Source organism: Bubalus kerabau, chromosome 3, assembly GCF_029407905.1.
Source record: "Bubalus kerabau isolate K-KA32 ecotype Philippines breed swamp buffalo chromosome 3, PCC_UOA_SB_1v2, whole genome shotgun sequence".
NCBI classification, from domain to species: domain Eukaryota; kingdom Metazoa; phylum Chordata; class Mammalia; order Artiodactyla; family Bovidae; genus Bubalus; species Bubalus kerabau.
Window position 1 is genome coordinate 20,592,170 of NC_073626.1, and position 21,986 is coordinate 20,614,155.

General features: G+C 42.0%; 1 protein-coding gene, 1 long non-coding RNA gene and 1 other non-coding gene across 4 annotated transcripts; all 3 read left to right on the forward strand.

Moving 5' to 3' along the window:
• The first annotated feature begins 99 nt into the window (after positions 1–99).
• LOC129645579 (histone H2A type 1-C) lies at positions 100–7,818 on the forward strand. Its single transcript, XM_055570879.1, has 2 exons — positions 100–690; positions 7,727–7,818. The coding sequence occupies exon 1, from the start codon at positions 178–180 to the stop codon at positions 568–570; it is 393 nt and encodes a 130-aa protein (XP_055426854.1). The 5' UTR covers positions 100–177; the 3' UTR covers positions 571–690; positions 7,727–7,818.
• A 6,399-nt stretch (positions 7,819–14,217) lies between these two features.
• On the forward strand, positions 14,218–21,294 carry LOC129645620 (uncharacterized). Of its 2 annotated transcripts, none has more exons than XR_008711450.1 (4): positions 14,218–14,303; positions 18,784–18,879; positions 20,068–20,293; positions 20,960–21,294. It is a non-coding gene; the product is annotated as an uncharacterized LOC129645620 (long non-coding RNA). The 2 variants fall into 2 exon arrangements; XR_008711449.1 differs by having other exon boundaries at positions 20,068–20,260.
• On the forward strand, positions 14,968–15,049 carry TRNAL-AAG (transfer RNA leucine (anticodon AAG)). Its single transcript has one exon. It is a non-coding gene; the product is annotated as a tRNA-Leu (tRNA).
• Positions 21,295–21,986: the final 692 nt, after the last annotated feature.

A 21,986-nucleotide genomic window follows, 5' to 3' on the forward strand; every position in this document is an offset into this window, starting at 1 on the left:
GGAAATTCAGCTTTTCTATTGGCTATTTCGCTGAGTCTCGTTAATAACCAATCAAACAACCGGATTTACTCCCCAGGAAATGCCTATAAAAGCAGCAGTGTTCTACCTACCTCTAGACTTGGTGTATTTTGAGAGTCTGTGTTGTTTTTTTTCTTTTGCTCTTTTTTTATATTTGCTATGTCTGGACGTGGCAAGCAAGGAGGTAAGGCGCGAGCAAAGGCCAAGTCTCGTTCTTCGCGGGCGGGGCTCCAGTTCCCCGTGGGGAGAGTCCATCGTCTACTACGTAAAGGTAATTACGCCGAGCGTGTAGGCGCTGGGGCCCCGGTATACTTGGCGGCGGTGTTGGAGTACCTGACGGCCGAGATCTTGGAGCTGGCGGGCAACGCGGCGCGCGACAACAAGAAGACCCGCATCATCCCGCGCCACTTGCAGCTGGCCATTCGCAACGATGAAGAGCTTAACAAGCTGCTGGGCCGTGTGACCATCGCTCAGGGTGGTGTGCTGCCCAACATCCAGGCGGTGTTGCTGCCAAAGAAAACCGAGAGCCACCACAAGGCCAAGGGCAAGTAATTGGACTGAGACCTGAGTTTCCGGAAGTGCTTTCAAACCCAAAGGCTCTTTTCAGAGCCCCCACTATTTCAAAGAAGAGCTGATATCGCTGTGTATTTGTTAAAAAAAAAAAAAAACAAGGTAAGTAAAATTTTTACGAAAGCTAAAGCATTACAAGAAAATTACTTTTGACTTTTACGAAAGGTTCAAAGTATAAAGCGGTAAGTCGATAAAGGCCTGATTCACAAAATAGTTAATGCATTTCTGATAGTGAGGTGATATGGCTTTGGAAGGTAAGGCCTAAGGGTTTAACTGGTCTCGGTAAACTTGTTTTGGCATTACTTGGATGATGACACCAAACGTGCCGAGCAAGATGGCCAGAGCCTTTTAGACGCCTTGCTCTGCAATGAACCCTCATGTCCTTACGTAAGGAAATCAGGGTCTCAGATTAACTTTCAAACTGCCGTTTGAAACAAAAGCACGTGTTTAGAAAGGAGCTTCTGAAAAGCTACCTGGAGTTAACATGTGGTAGCTTAGAACAGACAATCTAGACTTGAATTGTGTCTTCTCCCCCATTTACAAATTGATATTTGGGGCTAATTTCTAACCTAGTAGTTATGTATGTAAGGTGGATTGTGTGCTATTCTTAAGTCGTGTCTGACTCTTGAGACCCCATGGCCTGTAGTGTGCCATCCCTTCTCTGTCCAAGGGATTCTCCAGGCAAGAATGCTGGAGTGGGTTGCCATTGTCTTCTCCAGGAACCCTAGATTAGTGCCTGAATGAGAAGGTTCAAGTTTCTAGGTTCCCAACGCAGCCCTTAAAGGGTTAGAGCAGGACTGTAGTCTTCCCAAAATAGTTGACTGCTGCTGCTGCTAAGTCGCTTCAGTCGTGTCCGACTCGTTGCGACCCCATAGACGGCAGCCCACAAGGCTTCCCAGTCCCTGGGATTCTCCAGGCAAGAACACTGGAGTGGGTTGCCATTTTCTTCTCCAGTGCATGGAAGTGAAAAGTGAAAGTGAAGTCGCTCAGTCGTGTCCGACTCTTTGCGACCCCATGGACAGTAACCTGCACCAGACTTCTCCGTCCATAGGATTTTCTAGGGAAGAGTACTGGAGTGGGTTTCCATTTACTTCACCAAGGAATCTTGCCGACCCAGGAATCAAACCCAGGTCTCCCACATTGATAGACGCTTACCGTCTGAGCTATCAGGGGACCTAGCACTGTACAAAAATCCCTAGGATCCTCTTTTCCAGGATTGAGTCTCATCAAGTATTTTGGATGACTCAATTTGTACTTAAAGGAGTAGACAAGGAGGCTGAGTAAGCCAAAGTGTGGGACCTAGGCAGCCTAGGGAGACACACCCACACTCAAACACTCCTGGGGCTTCACTGAAGCGTTTTGCATGGAAATCAGTTGGTTTGGAGCATTCAAATCCAGATGTGTGGGGACAGATCATCTAAACAGTAGCTGGTTCCCCTGGACACACCTTCCTCTTAACTTTGACACAGACATCCTGCAGTCTTGGAGCTTCCATCCCGCTCTTCCCCTCCTCCTGAGCTACCCACCCCACCCCCACCCCCACCCCCACCCCCACCCCCACCCCCACCCAGCCCCACCCCCAGCCTGGCCTTGAAACCACTAGCCAAAGAACCTGGCTAGTGTATGGGTGTTTGGTGAAGGCAAAATGGCAGAAAAAGAAATGAGCATCTTGACGACCACACATTAGGACCTCCCAGGTTTTTAATGATAGCCAGACTGAAAATCCGTTTGGGGAAAGTCCAACCTCAGGTAGGGGTACCCTAAGAGAACCATGTTCTTTCTGCCCAACAATACCTTAATGTTGGAGAACTTGGATTCTTTGGTTGGAACCTTTATGTTGGAGAACTTGGGATTCTTAGGTTGGAATTGCTTTATATAAACTTGGGGAAACTTTTCATTGACTTGCCAGCTTGCCAGCTCCAACACTTAACTAGGTGTGTGACCTCAACTTCCTGCGTCCATTTTTTCCTGTATGTCTTTTCTTGTGATGAAAAGATGGGCTCAGCAGTATGAGTTCTGACATTAGAATGCAGGGGGCTCAAGAGTAATAACCAAAACTTACTAAGCACTTAATGTGTGTCACTGTTGGTCCAGCATATTAATTTAACCCAACAATCCTAGAGATAAGTACTATTTATTCCTATCCCAATTTTAAAGATAAAGGGAACGGAAGAGGACATAAACAACTTGTCAAAGCCCCAAAGTCAGGAAGCCAGTACTTCTAATCACTGGCTATTTTATAACCAATGGCTCTCTAGGAGATTATCAGAATTATGAAAAGAGTAAAACTCAATAATACATAAAGGATTTAACTTTGCCCACATACCAAGTGTTACTAATTTCATCCTAATTTCTTGAGAATTTTAAGACAAAGAGGAGAGGTGATCGTCCTGGAATATACATTCAGGAAGGGAGGTTAATCTTCAGAATGTGTGACCCACACGTGTTATTTTTCACACAGCACTTTTATTTTTTCCTACATTTTTTCAAATTTATTTTTAATTGGAGGATGATTGCTTTACAAAGCTACACATTTCAGTGTTAGCCAATACACATTTAGTATGTGACAAGTGAAACAAGGGCACAAGTGGAAAGATGGTTTGGTAAAAAACCATAGGACTTGATAAGGTAATTTATTGTGGTAAATGAAGAAAGGAATTAGAGAAGACTTAAATTCTCCCCTCTGGATTCCAATAACAAAATTTTGTATTGGACTATTTAAGAGCGAATGATACAGTGTATTAATTTTCTGTATTTCATCAAAACCTTTAGGTCAAGGATCCCATCTTGTTAAATTGATAGCATAGATCCTGGCATACAATAAACACTTGATAATGACACTGAGAAAATGTTGAGCTGGGTCAGAGGCTGAGCCATTAGGAAGCACTTAATAAAGGGCTAGAATACTGGAGGGTCCGTTTATTACCAGAGGTGACATTAATTACACACAGACTAACAGGCTGGTAATAACATCTTCTCTTACCAGTAGAAAACTCATTCTGAAAAATTCAGTTTGCATTGGCAACTTATTTTGAGAGCTTCAAAGAAACAGAGAAGGTGTCATTTGACAAGCTGTTACCTAAGACACTGTTAAGAGGCCATTCTCCAACCAGAGAACATTCCTCACTGTTCAGGCCTAGCTTCTCCTCTCCAACATAGTTTTGTGCCTCCTCCTTTGAAATGTCACTGTTTATATCCAAAAGCCCTAGTTACCACTTGGGAAAATTCTGTAATGGGCAATAAACTCTCAGTAGCTTTCTTTGGTTTCCAGCCCTTGAGTAGGTTTCCATCTACCATGCCTCAAGGGTCCTGGAGAGGACCATTTAAATTGGGGCAAGTTGATGAGAATGGTAAACCTATGCCTTGCAATTACTGAAGACTTCTAGGCACTAGGGACAAAAGTTTATCTCAGAGATTTATTGAGACGTAAGATTGAGACAGAATCATCATTCAGTTATATAGGATATTCTGAACTCTACAGATCAGTTTAATACAACACAATCAGTTACAAAATCTTGTTTAAAATTTCCAAATAATCTGTACAGCAATATCCTCCCTTTACTCCATCTGTCAGCCATTCACTTCCTATTTTTTTAATGTATCATGTGAGCTCTTTTTTTACAAGTGTGGTACATCTTATAATCACTTGTAAAAAATAATTGTATGTATTTTAAAATTAGAAGCAGATTATCTTTTAAGGGTTTGTTATTTGTTGAACTCAATTATAAATATTCCTGTTAAGCATAATGCATGTGGGTTATTAGAAGACATTAGAAATTTAATTGAGGGTTTCCCATACATACTAAAATTAAGAATCAGGGCTCATATATGTAGCTCCAGAATTCTTCCCTCTCTATCTTACTTCAGCACCTTGATCTTGTAGCAAACTAACATTAGCATCATCAGGAGATCTACCAAAAGGCGGATATAGTCTATATTTACACCCAGAAAACTGTATCATTAATAAGTAGACAAATTTATGAAAAAACTTAATAAGCATTATCAGTATAGCACCAATAGAAATTGGTAAGTCACATTACCCATACCTTTAATACATATCTTAATTTATTCACCATACTCCTTTCCATGTCCTGAAGAGTCATCCATGACCACCTCTAGCCTCAGTCTACCTACCTGACTTCATTACATCTCTCTGTCCAGCTACATTGGTCTCTCTTCCACCTGCCAGGTTCCTTGGTACTTCAAGACACTTGCACTGTTGACCTCATTCTCTGCAATGCCCATCCTCTGATTTTTTTGGTGAGCTCGTTCTCTCCTCCAGACAGACCTATCTGAAATTGATCTAGCCAGATGGATTAACGATCTAATGTAAAATAGAAATGCTAAATGAAATTTTAGGGAAGATTTTTTATAACCTCAGTTTGTACGTGTGTGTTTTGAGGGGGAGGTGTCATTATTAAGCCATCCAGGAAACACAAATGCCATATAGGAAGGTACACAGACAACATAAGATAAAAATAAAGATGCAATATACCATAAAGAGAGTACAAAACAAGCAGTACATCGAAATAAAGGATTTGCAAAACATCATACACAAAAGGTTAATGACTTGAATTTACAAGGAACAGCTGCAAACTGCTAAGAAAAGGACAAACAATAATAGAAAACAAATATTAAACAGGATATTGTATGCTGCTGCTGCGGCTAAGTCACTTCAGTCGTGTCCGACTCTGAGCGACCCCATAGATGACAGCCCACTAGGCTTCCCCGTCCCTGGGATTCTCCAGGCAAGAACACTGGAGTGGGTTGCCATTTCCTTCTCCAATGCATGAAAGTGAAAAGTGAAAGTGAAGTTGCTCAGTCGAGTCCAACTCTAGCGACCTCATGGACTGCAGCCTAGCAGGCTCCTCCGTCTACACGATCTTCCACGAAAAAGTACTGGAGTGGGGTGCCATTGCCTTCTCCGAGGATATTGTATACATTTTATCAAATTCAAGTAGAGAATGCATATGAGAAAAAACAAACCAATATATATAGAAGTGTTCACTTTCCTAGAAGTTAGGTTATGCATATCACAGCAACAAAGGAATAGCATTTCTCACCTATGGATGTTGTTGTTATTCTTTAGTTGTTAAGCTGTGTCCGACTCTTTGTGACTCCGTGGACTATACCCTGCCAAGCTCCTCGGTCCATGGGATTTCCCAGGCAAGAATACTGGAGTGGGTTGCTATTTCCTTCCCCAGAGGATCTTTTTGACTCAGGGATTGAACATGGGTCTCCTACATTTGCAGGTGGATTCTTCACTGCTGAACCATGAGGGAAGTCCTTCACCTATGGATAGACAAGCCCGAAAACTAGTAAGACTTAGGATGATAAGGGTGAGAAAGGATTGCCACAGTTGTATAATCTCTTGAGAAAATTTCCCGGCAATATATATTAAAATTTATTAAGATACACTCAACCTTTTGCAAAGCAAAGCAGTATTAGATAGCTAAGTAAATAAGAAAAAAAGAAACTAGAGAAGAGAGGCTGTCACCTATCTAGAAATAAAAGCCCCATTATGTGAGGTTATATAAGGAGAGATCGTTACCTTCTGTAAACATCTGTGTGTCAAGTGTTAAAAGAAGCATGTGTAGAGTAACCTCAAATATAAAAAATAAAATAACCTCTCTCTGTTTATTTCTCACTCCAAGTTACTTTCTTTGAATCATCCTGTTGAGAGCCTTTAAAATACAGTCTAAGATCATCTTTATAAGATCCCATGTTGTTTGCCTTTCCCCATTAGACTGTTCCATGAAGGGGAGCATGGCATGTAGACATCCCAGCTTCTCACAGAGGGCCTGGGACTCAACTCTCTGGTGAGTGAACCAAGGAATGGATGCTGCAGCCCAGAAAGCACACTCAGAGCCCAGAAAGGACATGGTTATTTCTGTTTCTATATAAAAATATCTGCCCAGTAACCATTGTTAGATAAGGGCGACACCACCCTTATGGCAGAAAGTGAAGACGAACTAAAGAGCCTCTTGAGGAAAGTGAGTGAAAAAGTTGGCTTAAAACATTCATAAAACTAAGACCACGGCATCTGGTCCCATCACTTCATGGCAAATAGATGAGGAAACAATGGAAAGAGTGACAGACTTTATTTTTCAGGAGCTCCAAAATCACTGCAGATAGTGACTGCAGCCATGAAATTAAAAGACACTTGCTCCTTGGAAGAAAAGTTATGACCAACCTAGACAGCATATTAAAAAACAGAGACATTACTTTTCCAAAAGAGGTCCGTCTAGTCAAAGATATGGTTTTTCCAGTAGTCATGTATGGATGTGAGAGTTGGACTATAAAGAACGCTGAGCACCAAACAATTGATGCTTTTGAACTGTGGTGTTGGAGAAGACTCTTGAGAGTTCCCTGGACTACAAGGAGATCCAACCAGTCCATCCTAAAGGAGATCAATCCTGGGTGGAAGGACTGATGCTAAAGCTGAAACTCCAATACTTTGGCCATATGATGTGAAGAGCTGACTCATTTGAAAAGACCCTGATGCTGGGAAAGATTGAGGGCAGGAAGAAAAGGGGAAGACAGAGGATGAGATGGTTAGATGGCATCACCAACTCAATGGACATGAGTTTGGGTAGATTCCGGGAGTTGGTGATAGACAAGGAGGCCTGGCGCACTGCTGCAGCTCATGGGGCTGCAAAGAGTCGGACACGACTGAGTGACTGAACTGAACTCAACTGAACTGATGAGCCAAATCTGGCAACTCTATCTGAAGAGCAAAATTAGAGCATCTTCCCAGGGCTGCTGTGTCCTCTTACCACAGGGACTGTGTATGTGAGGAAATGAGGTGGCGCTAGTTGTAGAGAACCCGCCTGCCAACGCATGAGACGTAAGAGAAGTGGGTTTGATCCCTGGTTTCGGAAGATCCCCTGGTGGAAAGCTTGACGACCAACTCCAGTATTCTTTCCTGGAGAATCCCATGGACAGAGGAGACTGGAGGGCTACAGTCCATAGGGTCACAAAAAGTCGGATAAGACAGAAGTGACTTAACATGCACAATACTCAGAAAGAATAGAATCGGTTATGAGGAAACAGCTTGGTACATTTTTCTGCATAGGTTGAGGAAGGTTAAGAAAGAAGTTCCCAAATACATTTACTTTGGTTTCTTCTCTTCCCTTAGGTTTCAAAAGCTTCTCGTTACAAAGAGATGCCTGGATCCAGAGTGTCTGTCAAACTCATCAATGCTCAGAAATAAATGGATTGGTGTCAGTGTTCTGGTATCACTGATTGATCCTGCACGTGCAAAATTTTTTTCTATTAGAAACTTACTCTGGGTTTCTTTCATTGTGTGTACTGTGTGTCTTGGGGATAAGGAGAGTGAAAGGGGAGGGATGGGAACTATTATTGTGGAGAAGCTATCTTTGGTACAAAATGTGTCTAATTTCTTGAATAAGTAATACATTTTAAAAATTATCTATTTATTTGGCTTTGCCAGCTCTTATTTGCAGAACACAGGTTTAGTTGCAGCATGTGGGATCTGGGCTTTTTAAAGTGGTTCAGATGATAAAGAATCTGTCTGCAATGCAGGAGACCAGGGTTTGATCCCTGGGTCAGGAAGATCCTCTGGAGAAAGAAATGGCAACGCACTCTAGTATTCTTGCCTGGAAAATCCCATGGATGGAGGAACCTGACAGGCTACAGTCTGTGGGGTAGCAAAGAATGGAACACAACTTAACGACCTAACTTTCTTTCTTTCATGTGGGATCTTGTTCCCTGACCAGGGATTAAACCCAGGGCCCCTGCAATGTGAGCCCACAGTCTTAGCCAATGGATCACCAGGATACATTGAGAGGGTTCAAAGGAATGGAAATAACCAGACATATGTTGAGAATCCACTCCTTTACTGGATTGCCCCACTGCCCCCTAAGTAACGTTATTCTCCTTATATATTTGCCTGTTGTTAATTCATGCTGATATGAGTCAAGCATGAATGTATTTTTTCTTTCCCCCATCTCCAACTTTCGTTCTTAAAACATAGCTGACTGTATACAGTTGCTCTTTTCTCTAACAGTATATCTTGGAAAACTTTCCAAATGTGAACACAGAGGGTACTGTCCATTGTCTAATGTTTTTGTACTGTGGGGATGCCTCACCGTTTATGTAACCTGTCCTCTTGGTAGGCACACAAAACAATACTGGAATAACAAACCCTGCTTTCCAGCAAAATGGAAATTGTTCTAATATTCTGCTGGGATGGTGGAAAGCGATCAGAAATTCAAGGACTTAAGGTTCTTATCTTTAAAAACTGTGGTCTTAGTCAAGTTCATTTTGAACCCCAGCTGCTGCTTCTGTAAAATGGAGGTAATATGTACCTTAAGTAACTATGAGAATGAAAAAATTGTTTGGAACTCTAAAGAACAGCACAAATAACATTATTTAATTTTTCAACACCTTATTTTGTGAGAGCTGTATATAAAATATTGGAATAGGAACAGGCTCCCCAAATTCCAGCCTGGCATGAAGAAATATGATACCAAGAGGGAAGAAGAGTTTCATTAACTACCTGGTTCAATGGCCATTTCCTTACACAGGAGTTAGAAGGCACACCTTCCCAATCTGCCTTCTCCTTTGCCCCTTCTGCTCTTTTCCTCTGTAGTCAAGGTCTGGTTTTAACCATATCTTTGCTACTCTACGGAGAAGGCAATGGCACCCCACTCCAGTACTTTTGCCTGGAAAATCCCATGGACGGAGAAGTCTGGTAGGCTGCAGTCCATGGGGTCGCTAGAGTCGGACATGACTGAGTGACTTCACTTTAACTTTTCACTTTCATGAATTGGAGAAGGAAATGGCAACCCACTCCAGTGTTCTTGCCTGGAGAATCCCAGGGACGGGGAAGCCTGGTGGGCTGCCGTCTATGGGGTTGCACAGAGTTGGACACGAGTGAATCGACTTAGCAGCAGCAGCAGCTGCTGCTACTCTAAAGTCTGTGCATTTGGGCCTGGAGGCCTGGATGGTCCATGCTGTATTGCTAGCTGTAGTCTGACATTGCCTAGCATGTTCTAGTCATTCAAGAAATAGCTGATGAATTCATAAGGCTGGATTAATAGAAGGCCACACCCAGCTTCATCTTTTAAAAATCCCTATGGTCCCCTTTTCCTCCTGCCCTCAATCTTTCCCAGCATCAGGGTCTTTTCAAACGAGTCAGCTCTTCGCATCAGGTGGCCAAAATATTGGAGTTTCAGCTTCAACATCAGTCCTACCAATGAACACCCAGAACTGATCTCCTTTAGGATGGACTGGTTGAATCTCCTTGCAGTCCAAGGGACTCTCAAGAGTCTTCTCCAACAGCACAGTTCAAAAGCATCTGTGCTTCAGCGCTCAGCTTTCTTTATGGTCCAACTCTTACATCCATACATGACCACTGGAAAAACCATAGCCTTGACTAGATGGAACTTTGTTGACAAAGTAATGTCTCTGCTTTTCAATATGCTGTCTAGGTTGGTCATAACTTTCCTTCCAAGGAGTAAGTGTCTTTTAATTTCATGGCTGCAATCACCATTTGCAGTGATTTTGGAGCCCAGAAAAATAAAGTCAGCCACTGTTTGCACTGTTTCCCCATCTATTTGCCATGAAGTGATGGGACCAGATGCAATGATCTTAGTTTTCTGAATGTTGAGCTTTAAGCCAACTTTTTCACTCTCCTTTCACCTTCATCAAGAGGCTCTTTAGTTCTTCTTCACTTTCTGCCATAAGGGTGGTGTCATCTGCATATCTGAGGTTGGGAAGAGCACAAAAGGAAACTTCAAGTTTCCCTTAATTCAGTCCTTCAGGCTGTGAATTTAGAGATTGGGGCCCTTGGTCTCTGTGCAGCCACAAAATGTATCAGTGGTTTGCAGACATCCACTCACTGCCCTCAACATCTTCAACTCTCAGGCCTGCAGTGGAAAATCTACATGTCATTTTGAACTTTCCTTGCTTTCTATTCTGTGTTCAGTGTAACCTCGGTAACCTGGAATTGGCCATAGTGGGAGTATTTATATGCCAATAATTAGCAAATACTACAAATATTTGAGTTTTCCTGGAGCACCAGTTGTTAAACATTTACCAGCACATCATTGCCTTAAACATCCTTCATTTCTACCCCATAAGTGTACTTTCATACTTCTCATCCCTGTCTTTGTCTATGTCGCTGTCTCATCCACACACATTGGCTCACACTGTTGTTCTGTTTTCCTGCCTAAAAGGGTTCTGTTTGTTGTTGCTGTTGTTCAGTCATTAGGTCATGTCCAACCCGCCAGGCTCCTCTGTCCATGGGGTTTTCCAGGCAAGAACACTGGAGTGGGTTGCCATTTCCTTCTCCAGGTGATCTTCCCAACCCAGGGATCCAACCCACATCTCCTGCATTGGCAGGTGAATTCTTTACCACTGAGCCACCTGGGAAACCCCCAGAGTTCTGTGTCACCTCCCAAATGAGCCCCATGTCCCCAGGCTGATTTAATTCCCGCAGTCATATGATCCACAGCTACCATGGATATTCCTGCATTGCTTCCCATCTGTTGACTTCGTATATCGACTTTCCAAGTTTTATGAGAAAGCCTGGAAAACTCTTTTCCCCCAACCTAACTCACCTCACCCCTCACTTCCTTCAGGCTTTTGCTCAAATGTCACATTCTCAGTGAGACCCTCCTTAAATTTCTTCCTACTCCCAGATGGGAGAGATGCCTGCTGGGAGGGCAACCATCTTCTGGCAGATGGTGATGCTGGGAGGGTGGACTGTCAGTACAGCCTGGCTAGGAATACCATGAGCGAAGGCAGGGCTGTTTAACCAGTGACCCCAGGGGCTGCCTCTGGTTGCTTGGCAATGAATTGGGAACAATGGTTGCTTCTCTCCCCGTGGGAGAATCAGCCAATGTTCCCAGGTGTTAGGAGGCTGGCGTTCCCAGCTGACACCCACACAGAAAATGTTTCTTCTCCTCATGCAAGTCTGTTCTCACACTCCCTCTATGAACAGGAACAGCACAGACACTGGGGCCCCTTCTGGAGCACAGCCGCTCTGTGCATCAGGCAGTTCCCTTCCCTGACACGTGACTCAGAGCTGCAGGGAAACAGGCACCATGCCTCGGCTGACTTCTGCCCATGAGTTCCAGCAGACACAAGCCACACTGCCTGCCGACCAGAAGTAGGAAGACCTGTGAGGAGGAGCTAATGACCTCTAGGGGTGGGGGTCAGTGGAAAGGAGTGTATCTGCACAGCTTACATTAACAGCTAAGGTTGCACTTTTTAATCACTATTTTAACCCACTTGAGTTTCATCTTCCCAAACGCTCTCCATGAAAACTACAAACCATCAGCTTTTTCTGAAAATTTTCACTTAACCCTTTGTATTTCCCCCCATCCTTTCTTTTGTCTGATCTTTTCCCTGTCTCTTTCCTCTCTATCTAGCATTAACTACTTTCTAAGAAGCACTTTTTTAAAGTACCTTGTTTTCACACTAAGTGGTCTGTGCTGAAATATGTAGAGACTCTCCCACCACCACTCTCCACGAATGCCCCAGTGGGACCCAGTCATGAAGGAAATACAAGCTCAGCTGGGGTTTCCAGTGGTGGCATCTGTGTTTTGTTGTCGGAGAGCGGTCCTCTGGCTCCCTCAGTAGGAACCATCCTGCTTAGATGGCACCTGTGACACAGAAGCTATGCCTCAGAATCAGACAACTATTCATTGTTATCCAAATCTACTGCTAGCTATCTAAATTAGAGTTGGATTGGTTGGAATGTGGTTTCTACCTCATTTCATTAGATTATAATGCTCACTCTATAAATAAAACAAGGCACTAACTTTATTTAATCACAGATTACCTAACTTGCTCAGTACATACATGTATCTGGTAAAATGGATGGATGGGGGAGGTGTGCCAATGAGAATAAAACACACACAGCTGAATCAGCTTCATGGTGTTACTGGGAAGGCAAATGAGAGAATATAGATAAAGATCTCAGAAGAGTGCCCAACACAAGACATCTCTAAAAGACGTAGTTGTTGTTTGCTGCTATTGTCATAACAATAATTATCTAATTGCACAATGAAACCAGTGCTCTAGTAACCCAAAGAGCTAAAAACTGTCTTTTGAAGACTCTGATTTCATTTGGTTACTTATTACTCCAATTTTATATTGTTCTTTGGTCTTTAACTAAAAAACGCCCTTGTCTCACCAGCATTTAGTGTCTCTCATTGGTCACATTTACTGGAAGCCTAAAGAGCAATGGAGCCTGGGAAATGTAGTTTCTAGTGACATACAACAGCTTCAGAGGTTAAACAGGTGAATGAAAGAGACAAGAAATTCAAACAAATATTTCTGCAAATCTGATGCCTGTACATGAGACTTCATATCTGCACTCAACCATAGGCACACTTCATCTTGAAGTGCAGAAAGGATCAGAAATATAAAATTTTTTATTTAAAATTTTATTTTAAACATTTTAGATGAGTTATGATATTCTGGGAAAGAAAGAAGTGGGGGATACAATTTTAAGAAAGCAAGAAGGCATATGATTTTAAACAATTTTCTCTTTTTATTTGTACTCAACACAAATGAAATGACTGCAACTTTGAAGACTGGTTGTTTTGAGTTCAGGAACAGTGTGAGATAATAAGAATAAAAACATTGATTTGGCTATCCATCAAGTCTCTGCTTTTCAACACTGTGCAACCTTGAGCAAATTATTGTCCCTTTTCACCTTCAGCTTCCTTGTCTGGAAAACAGAACCAATGATGATCACCCAATTCAGAGGACAGAAGTGAAGGTTAAGGGGGAACAATGGCCTTGGTACCTATGTTGGTGCTAGGCATGTTGTCACTCAGTCGTGCCTGACTCTGTGACCCCATGGACTATAACCTGCCGGACTTCTTTGTCCATGGAATTTTCCAGGCAAGAATACTGGAGTGAGTTTCTATTTCCTACTCCAGGGGATCTTCCTGGTACATAACAGACACTAAAAATAATGCCTTCTCTTCCCTTTATTTCCCCTTTTATGTCTTTGGTTTATCCCTGTGATAGGGGCAGAGTAAATGGACAAAGTAGGTGATTAAATAGTTGATCCCACTATTGGACTATAAATAGAGGAAATATAGGAGACCCCTGCAAGTTAATGATTACTCAGCAAAGCAGGTTTTCTTAACCACAAAACCAAGCAGGCTTGCTTAGGAACAAAACCTAGCAGGCAACAGAAGCATAGGGATATGTCCCAAACAATAAAACCATGGTGGCATGAGACCCACATCCTGCCCAGTGAAATCAATAAGTTAATGATTCCTAGGACATACCCTCTGAACACATTAAAAAATAATAATTTTTAGACAGAGTTTGACCATGTATGGACAAAGGAAAAAAAAAAAAAACAACTCCCCTGCTCAACCTGGAGTAGGAGCTGATGATTAAAACGTGACATCTACTCAAGAAAGACAAATAATTTCTTTTCCCTCCCTCCCCATCCCATGTTTCCTTTGATTATAAAACTGTAGCCCAGGAAGTTTTGGGGGCACAGCACCTCCTTGCCCACCTACTTGGGCCACCAGCCTCACAAGTAAATCAATTCTTATCTATCACTTTGCCTCTCACTGAATTCTTTTCTGCACCAATACAGAAAGGACTGTGGTACTGGAGCTCTTTGGAGCCCCTGAAAAGATACCCATCTGTTTCATCTGGATTATCTGTTACCTATTGCTGCATCCAGACTTAGCAGCTTCAGGATGTGAGCTCAGGTAAGCTGGGTTCTCTGGATCTCTCACATCTCTCATTTAGGATGTGGCCAGGCCTACAGTCATCTCAAAGCCCAGTGTGGTATTGATCCACTTGCAAACCCACGGACATGGGTGTTGGCTGGACTCAGTTCCTCAAGGGCTCTTAGAAGTCCTTAAGTTCTTTGTTGGTTGTTTCTTGTCATGTGGCAGCTCATTACTTGGCAACTGATTTTCCTCTGAGGAAATGTGCAAGTGAGAGAGTGCAAGTGGGAGCCCAAGATAGAAGCCACAACCCTTTGGAAACTAATCTCAAAAATGACACATCATAGCTTTTGACATATTCTATTTGTCAGGAGCAAGTCACCAGATCCGCACACACTCAAGAACAGGAGATAACCCAGGAGTATGAACCCTCCAAAGCAGGGATCATTGGGGTTCTATCAGAGGATCTGGGTATCACCCCTGATTAAAAGAAAGTGAAACTGTCTTCTTGATCCAGAGTGTTTAAAAGTGGAAGAGTACCTGCGGTTGAGCGCAGATGCAGTGTCTCTTGCTCAGACATCAGATTTGCAGAAATACTTGTTTGAATTTCTGATTGTTTTCCATCATTTGCCTGTTTTCCTTCCAAGTCGGCTGTATGTCCCGGGAAACTACAATGCCCAGGCTCCCTTGCTCACCCGGAAGTGGTAGCGTGGCCGAGCGGTCTAAGGCGCTGGATTAAGGCTCCAGTCTCTTCGGGGGCGTGGGTTCGAGTCCCACCGCTGCCAATACTTTTAGGACTTCCCTGTAGCTCAAATGATAAAGAACCTGCCTGCGATGCAAAAGACCAGGGTTCCATCCCTGAGTTGGAAAGTTGCTCTGGCGAAGGGAATGGTAATCCACTCCACCATTCTTGCCTGGAGACTCCCATAGACAGAGAAGCCTGGGGGGCCACAGTCTGTGGGATCGCAAAGAGTCGGACACAACTGAGCGACTAACACACACAAACACAATGAAGTCCATATGTGAAGAGCCCACAGCTGACATTATTGGTTTCCCTGGTGGCTCAGACGGTAAAGTGTCTGCTTGCAATGCGGAAGACCCTGGTTCAGTCCCTGGGTCGGAGAAATCCCTTGGAGAAGGAAATGGCAATCCACTCCAGTACCTGTGTCTGGAAAATCCCATGGACAGAGAAGCCTGGTAGGTTACAGTCCATGGGGTCACAAAGACTCGGACACGAGTGAGTGACTTCACTTTCTTTCTTGCTCACTGGTTTCCAATAGACTTGACCAATGGGAAGGACTGATAGAACAGTTGGTGAGACCAAGATATTTCTCCCCTTCTTGCTTTGCTTTCTGGGAAAACCCTGGAATTTCTCCTTCCTGAGATCCAGCCTCCTGATCCTGTATGGCTGCTAGAGTGTATAGCTCTCCACTAGAGAGCTGATCTCTTGGTGGTCTCAGCTCCTATCTCACCAGCCTGTGTCATTTCAGCTTCACTGGGGAGTCCATCCCAACCTCTGGATGATGGTGGCACCTCTTTCTCCTTGTCCCTCTAGCCCTTGGAGAAGTGGCAACTTCTTGCTGCTGCTTATTTTTGGTTACTCCTCATCTTTCTTTTGGTTTCTTAACTCTTTCATGAACTGTTTATCTAATTACTGCTATTAGACTCCTCCTATGTGAACCCCTAGAACTGGACTGTACTAATAGAGTGACAGTGGGGCTGAACCCAACTGATAAACATTGGTCTTTCCTGAGCAACTCATATATAGAGCTATGTTTGCAGCATTTTCTAAAATGTTTGCGGTACCCAGTATCTGCCCTGGGATATCTATCTAGGAAAGATAGAAGGCAGGAGGGGAAGGGGACAACAGAGGACGAGATGGTTGGATGGCATCACCGACTCAATGGACATGAGTTTGAGCAAACTCCAGGCGATGGTAGGCAAGGAAGCCTGATGTGCTGTAGTCCATGTGGTTGCAAAGAGTCGAACACGACTGAGTAACCGGACAAGAACAAAAATATCTGCTCTAATGTTCACACTGCTGGCTGTATGGAGGGTGGGTTTTTTTCAGGATGCAGCTTCACCACTGTAGGCTCAAGATTCATGTTTTACAAAGGGAGAACCTTTATGACATCTGTGGTCTCTCTAACCCCTGAATATTAAGGGCTCCAGAATTTCTCCATAGGGAAAGTTTAGGAACCACATTTTGGTTGGGAAGTGTATGAAAGTAAAAGTGAAGTCTCTCAGTGGTGTCCGACTCTTTGCAACCCAGTGGACTGTTGCCCACCAGGCTCCTCCGTCCATGGGATTCTCTAGGCAAGAATACTGGAGTGGGTTGCCATTTCCTTCTCCAGGGGATCTTCCCGACCCAGGGATCAAACCCAGGTCTCCCGCATTGCAGGCAGACACTTTAACCTCTGAGCCACCAGGGAAGTTTATGGAGACACTTTATGGGAGACCAGTATTAGGTGAAAGGAGTAGAAAAGAAAAAAAATCTAAAAGCCTGAATTGTCCACATCACAGAAGAGGTGGAAGGGAAAGCTGATGGCTTATGGTGAATGATGTTGGATTCATTATCTCCAAAGAAGATTTAGCTTTGGGACCAGGGACCAGGCTTGATCACTCAAGAGCTTTTGTATAGCAGAGTTTTATTAAAGTATAAAAAGGGACAGAGAAAGCTTCTGACATAGACATCAGAAGGGGGACAGAGAGTGCCCCCTCACTAGTCTTAGCAAGGGAATTACATACTTTTTAAATTGGTTAATAAACCAAAAAAAAAAAAAAAAAAATCTCAAGGTTGTAAAGATCTTACTAGACACACTCCCACAATTTACATTTTAAGATGACAGGATTAGAACTAATAGAAAAATTGGGCTTCCCAGGTGGCTCAGATGGTAAAGTGACTGCCTGCAATGCCAGAGACCCAGGTTCGATCCCTGGGTCAGGAAAATCACCTGGAGAAGGAAATGGCAACCCACTTCAGTACTCATGCCTGGAAAATTCCATGGATGGAGGAGCCTAGTAGGCTACAGCCCATAGTGTCCCAGAGTCAGACACCACTGAGCAACTTCACTTTCACTTTCACCAGACCCACTCCCATAATACACATTTTAACAGGATTAGTCAGAAGGTTCTCAAAGAGAAACATGTACTCAAGCAGGATACATTGTTGTTATATAATCCTTAGTACAGAGTTTAAACTGAGTTGTTTTGTTAGGTAATCATCAGCTCCTGGATTAAAGAAAAAAAAAGTTTGTCCTTTTCTCCTCCTTGAGAACTCCAGACCCCTTACTCCTCCTCAAGAGCCCCAGACCCCTTGCTCCTCCTCGGGGACCCCAGACTTCTTATCAACCTGCCTGGGAATTGACTCTCTCAAAGCTACTGTGGATTATGCTATGACTTCATAAGCTATATTGTCCTACAATTTGTTCCCTGTTTCCTACTGCATCCCCCTTTCTTTCTACCTGACCCCAAACCTCAAGAATACTCGGTTTGCAACTTTAAGAAATTTACTAAATTCTATTTCTCATGTTTCTTTCTACCACACCCCAAACCTAAAGCACTAAAGAATAGTGCTTAGAAATAAAACTTTAAAATATGAAAATAAAATTTCACTGTATGTGGTATAAAACCAATTTATAAAGGATGGTGGAATTAGTCAATGGAATTATCTCACCAAGAGAAGAAACAGCACAGGTGTCTCTTAGTTTAAGAGACAGCATTGTCTCTTAGTTTAAGTTCCTGGGCAAGTTGCTTAATGTCTTTGGATGCAATTTTGTTTTTTGGAAAACGGTGATAATAATAGCACATAAGGTTATCATAAGAATTAAGTGACTAAGCATTTGTAAAGTGCTTAGAACAGTGCCTACCACATTGTATTTTCTCTATGGTAAACTTTATAAGTATGTTGTAATATTCTAAACTGTAACTGACTATATTGATATTGTAACTGTCATAAATTATACTGGAATATCTTGATTACTGTAAGTCTGGAAAATTAACATAAAAGCAAGTATGAGAAAAAGAAGATTGGTGATTCCCTAGAAAAAGAAGAGTTTGTAGAATGGTAACTTGTTCAGTGTTTCTTTTCCACAAAACACTGTACACAAGTGTCCTCAGGGTGGTGGAACTGACTGATTGGGAGACTACTGCTGGATGAAAATACAGTCCATGGGGTCACAAAGAGTCGGACATGACTGAACAACTAAGGACAGCACACAGCACAGACCTTAAGTAAATACACCTCTGATAAACTAATTAACGTCATGGCTTACAAACTCAGTTCAGGGGAGCTTAGGTTGGTTAATAGATAAAAGGTAATACATAGGGTTGTTTACTATGTCTCAGTGTTATAAACACTTCAAAAATACTTTATCAAATCTTAAGGTACTCCTACTGATTAATTGTTGTGTCAGTTAGATTCTGCTAGATTAGATAACAAACAACCCCCAAAACATGGTGGATAACAGCAGCAAGGGTTATTTCAGGTTCACATTGTATTTTTTTTTTTTTTTAATAGATCAGCTATGGCTCTGCTCCACATTTTCTTCATGGAGGGACCCAGACTTAAAGAAAATGACATAAAGAGATCTCACTGCTTGTAAAGATTCTGCTGGTATGTGGATCCACCTCACTTCTACTCACATTTTATCAACCAAAGCAACTCCCATGGTGATGACTGATGTTGAGGCGATGTATTCCTCACAGGGGGAGGCATATTATAAATCCATATCAATGCGCAAGGATGTATACTCCTCCCCAAAAGGGCAGCAAAATATTGGGAGTATAAGTGAAATCTACTGTACTACCCTCATCCAGATTTTAAACATGAGAAACAGAATTTAGTAAATGTCTTAAAGTTGCAAACCGAGTAAGTGCTAGAATTGGGGTCTGAAATGAAGTTGTCTGTCTCCAGGACAATGATAGCCAGAGAGTCCAACGTGGCCCTGGAAATTCTCATCTGATATGCAGCCACTTGTGCATACAACTAAACTAAATAGGACTGACCTATGGAACTAAGAGAATATTGTCATTTCTGAAGTTCTGTCATAAAAGATACTATGACTTCAATTTTGCCCTCTCTTGGATCACTCATTCTTGTGGAAGCCAGCTGTGATGGACTGAGCCTTCCAGCAGCTCAGTAAACAGGTACATGTGCCCAGGAACTGAGGCCTTTTGCCAACAGACAATACTGACTTGCTAGCCATGTAAGCCATGTGAGAACTGGCTCTCCTATTCTCAATCAAGTTTTCAGGTGACTCTTCCAAAGTAAATATGACTCCAGTCTAATCAGAGATCTCACATCAAAACCAACCGGTTAAGTCACCCCCAAATTCCTGACCCATGGAAACTGTGTGAGATAATACATGCTTGTTATTATTTTAAACTATTAAATTCTGGGATAGCATATCGTGCAGCAATAGAGAACTATACAGAATGTGTCTAATTGTCATGCCAAACTGCAGCTAGTTATGAATTAACAATCCTCTGTAAATGGATAAACCTTACATTTACAAGCCAGCAAGTGTATGAAGTTAGGGAGAATGGGGAGGGAAATGTAAAAGGATGGTGAGGAAATAATAGGAAGAGGTACAGATAAAGACAGAAAAGTAAAGAACAGAGAAAACATATACCAGCCTAAATGCAATCTGTTCTTGTTCATTGAACCATCTCTTTTGAAAACATCAGCAGCATCTTTGAATAAAATAGATAGTGAAGGGATTAATTAGGAAAGTGACTTTGAGTCCAATATTAAGGTTAATGGAAAGGTAGTTACTATCACTGAACTCATTCTTTCTCACAGGGTCCAGTTTCTAGACAGGAAGAGCTTGCCAGGATTAAGAGATCTGTGTTTTGATTCAAGAGTATATATGTAGACACTTATGTTTGATATTCTTAAGCTCTTCTGGACCAAGAAAGGATACAAATCCTCCATCTCATCCCCAAATCCAAAGTACTCTCCACTTGGAACTTCTGCAGAGACATTTTCCCTCCAGGTACCACAGAATTCCCTTTCTGGCAGTCCAGGGGTGAGTCACTAACCTGTCTCAGGCTTTCATTTTAAAACAATGATGGGTTCCTGGAGTTTCCATATGCTTTAACATCCAAATTAAGTTTAGAAGCATTTATTAGATTGACTCTTTCCATATTTTTTGTTTTGGTTTTTATTGATTTACTCAGCCTTAGGCCAGTGTAGAACAATTTAACTCTGAGTTTAAACTGTAAAATGTGTGTGGGTTTGTGTATAATGTAAAATATATATAAGAATTGAAATGTATACATATTCTACAAGATAGAGATTAAGATCACCTTTTAAACTACACCTTCAATCTGCTGACTGAGACCTATTATTTATGAAATCAACTTCTTTCGTTGTGATCATCTTTACTGAACTTAAATAAAGAAGAGAGGAGAGGGAATAGATGAGAAGAATAAACAGCAGAGCAAATTTCATTTAAAAGAAATATCTATTACTTCCTCAAAAGCTCAGTTAGGGCAAGCATGAGTACACTTGAGTGTGACTGTATAATGAAAAATGTTTTTTAATGTAGGTTATAGTAAAAAAGAGTTCTTAAAAAAATAAGTAACTGGCCAGCTAGTAACTTTTGAAAGTAAACTGAAACCATTATTGTTTAGGTTACAAAGCACTGAAAACTTAGTGACCTAAAATAACAACCATTTTATTATACCCATAGATTCTTCAAATCAAGATTTCATATTGAGCAGAGTGAAGTTGGCTTCTCTCTATGCCATGATATTTGGGACTTCAGCTGAGAAGACTTGACCACGGGAAGCTGGAAACAGCTGGAGATTCAGAAGAACACTGCTCCTTAAACTAGGATGGTTCAAAGATTACAGAGACTAACCAGCGTATCCAAATGTCATCTCCACAGATAGATTGGCTTTCTCACTACATGGGGCCCTCAGAATCACTGAAATTCAGAGATGGATAGTTCAGAGATCAAAGCCTGAGGGTTCCAGCAAATAAGGCAGACGATGAGCTGCTTTTTAAGACCTGGCCATGAAAGTCCCACAGCTTCCCTTCCTCCACACTCTATTGGAGTAAGCTGCCACAAGGTCATTCAGATTCAAGGGGACCAGAATTAAATTTGATAGAGGAGTGAATGTGGGTCAGGAGAAATTGTTGTGACCGTTTTTGAGAAATTAAACCTGCTATATTGTATAACCACAAGAATGTCCATGAGTGGTAGACTAGATAAATAAATACATTGGTGCACAGGTAAAAATGGAATATTAAAAGGCAGTGCATATCAGCAAACTAGAACTCTCTGCATCAGTGTAACACAGAGGGACGATCTTACTCAGGGATAAAAGCAAAATACTCCAGATATGACTTTGCATGTGTACATTTCAAAATCAGGACAAGCAAAACCATATTGTTTATGAATACATATATAAGTGAAAAATCTATAAATAAAAAAAACAAGTATATAATTTCAGTGAAAGTCCAGATAAAGAGCAAAAAGAGGAGAGATAACACCTAGATGTCTGGAAACTCAGCATCCATTTTTTTTTTTTTTTTTAAATAAGCATGTTGTTTGCTAACAGTAAAGTCAGATAGAAACTTTGAAAAACTGTTAAAAGTTTGGACACAAGAAAAAAAGCCATCTATGTTTCCACCCCTTTGGCAAATCTGTGCCATATTTAGGTGTATTTCTCCCTTCTATGAAGAGTTATAACATGGTGAGATACAGAAATCTT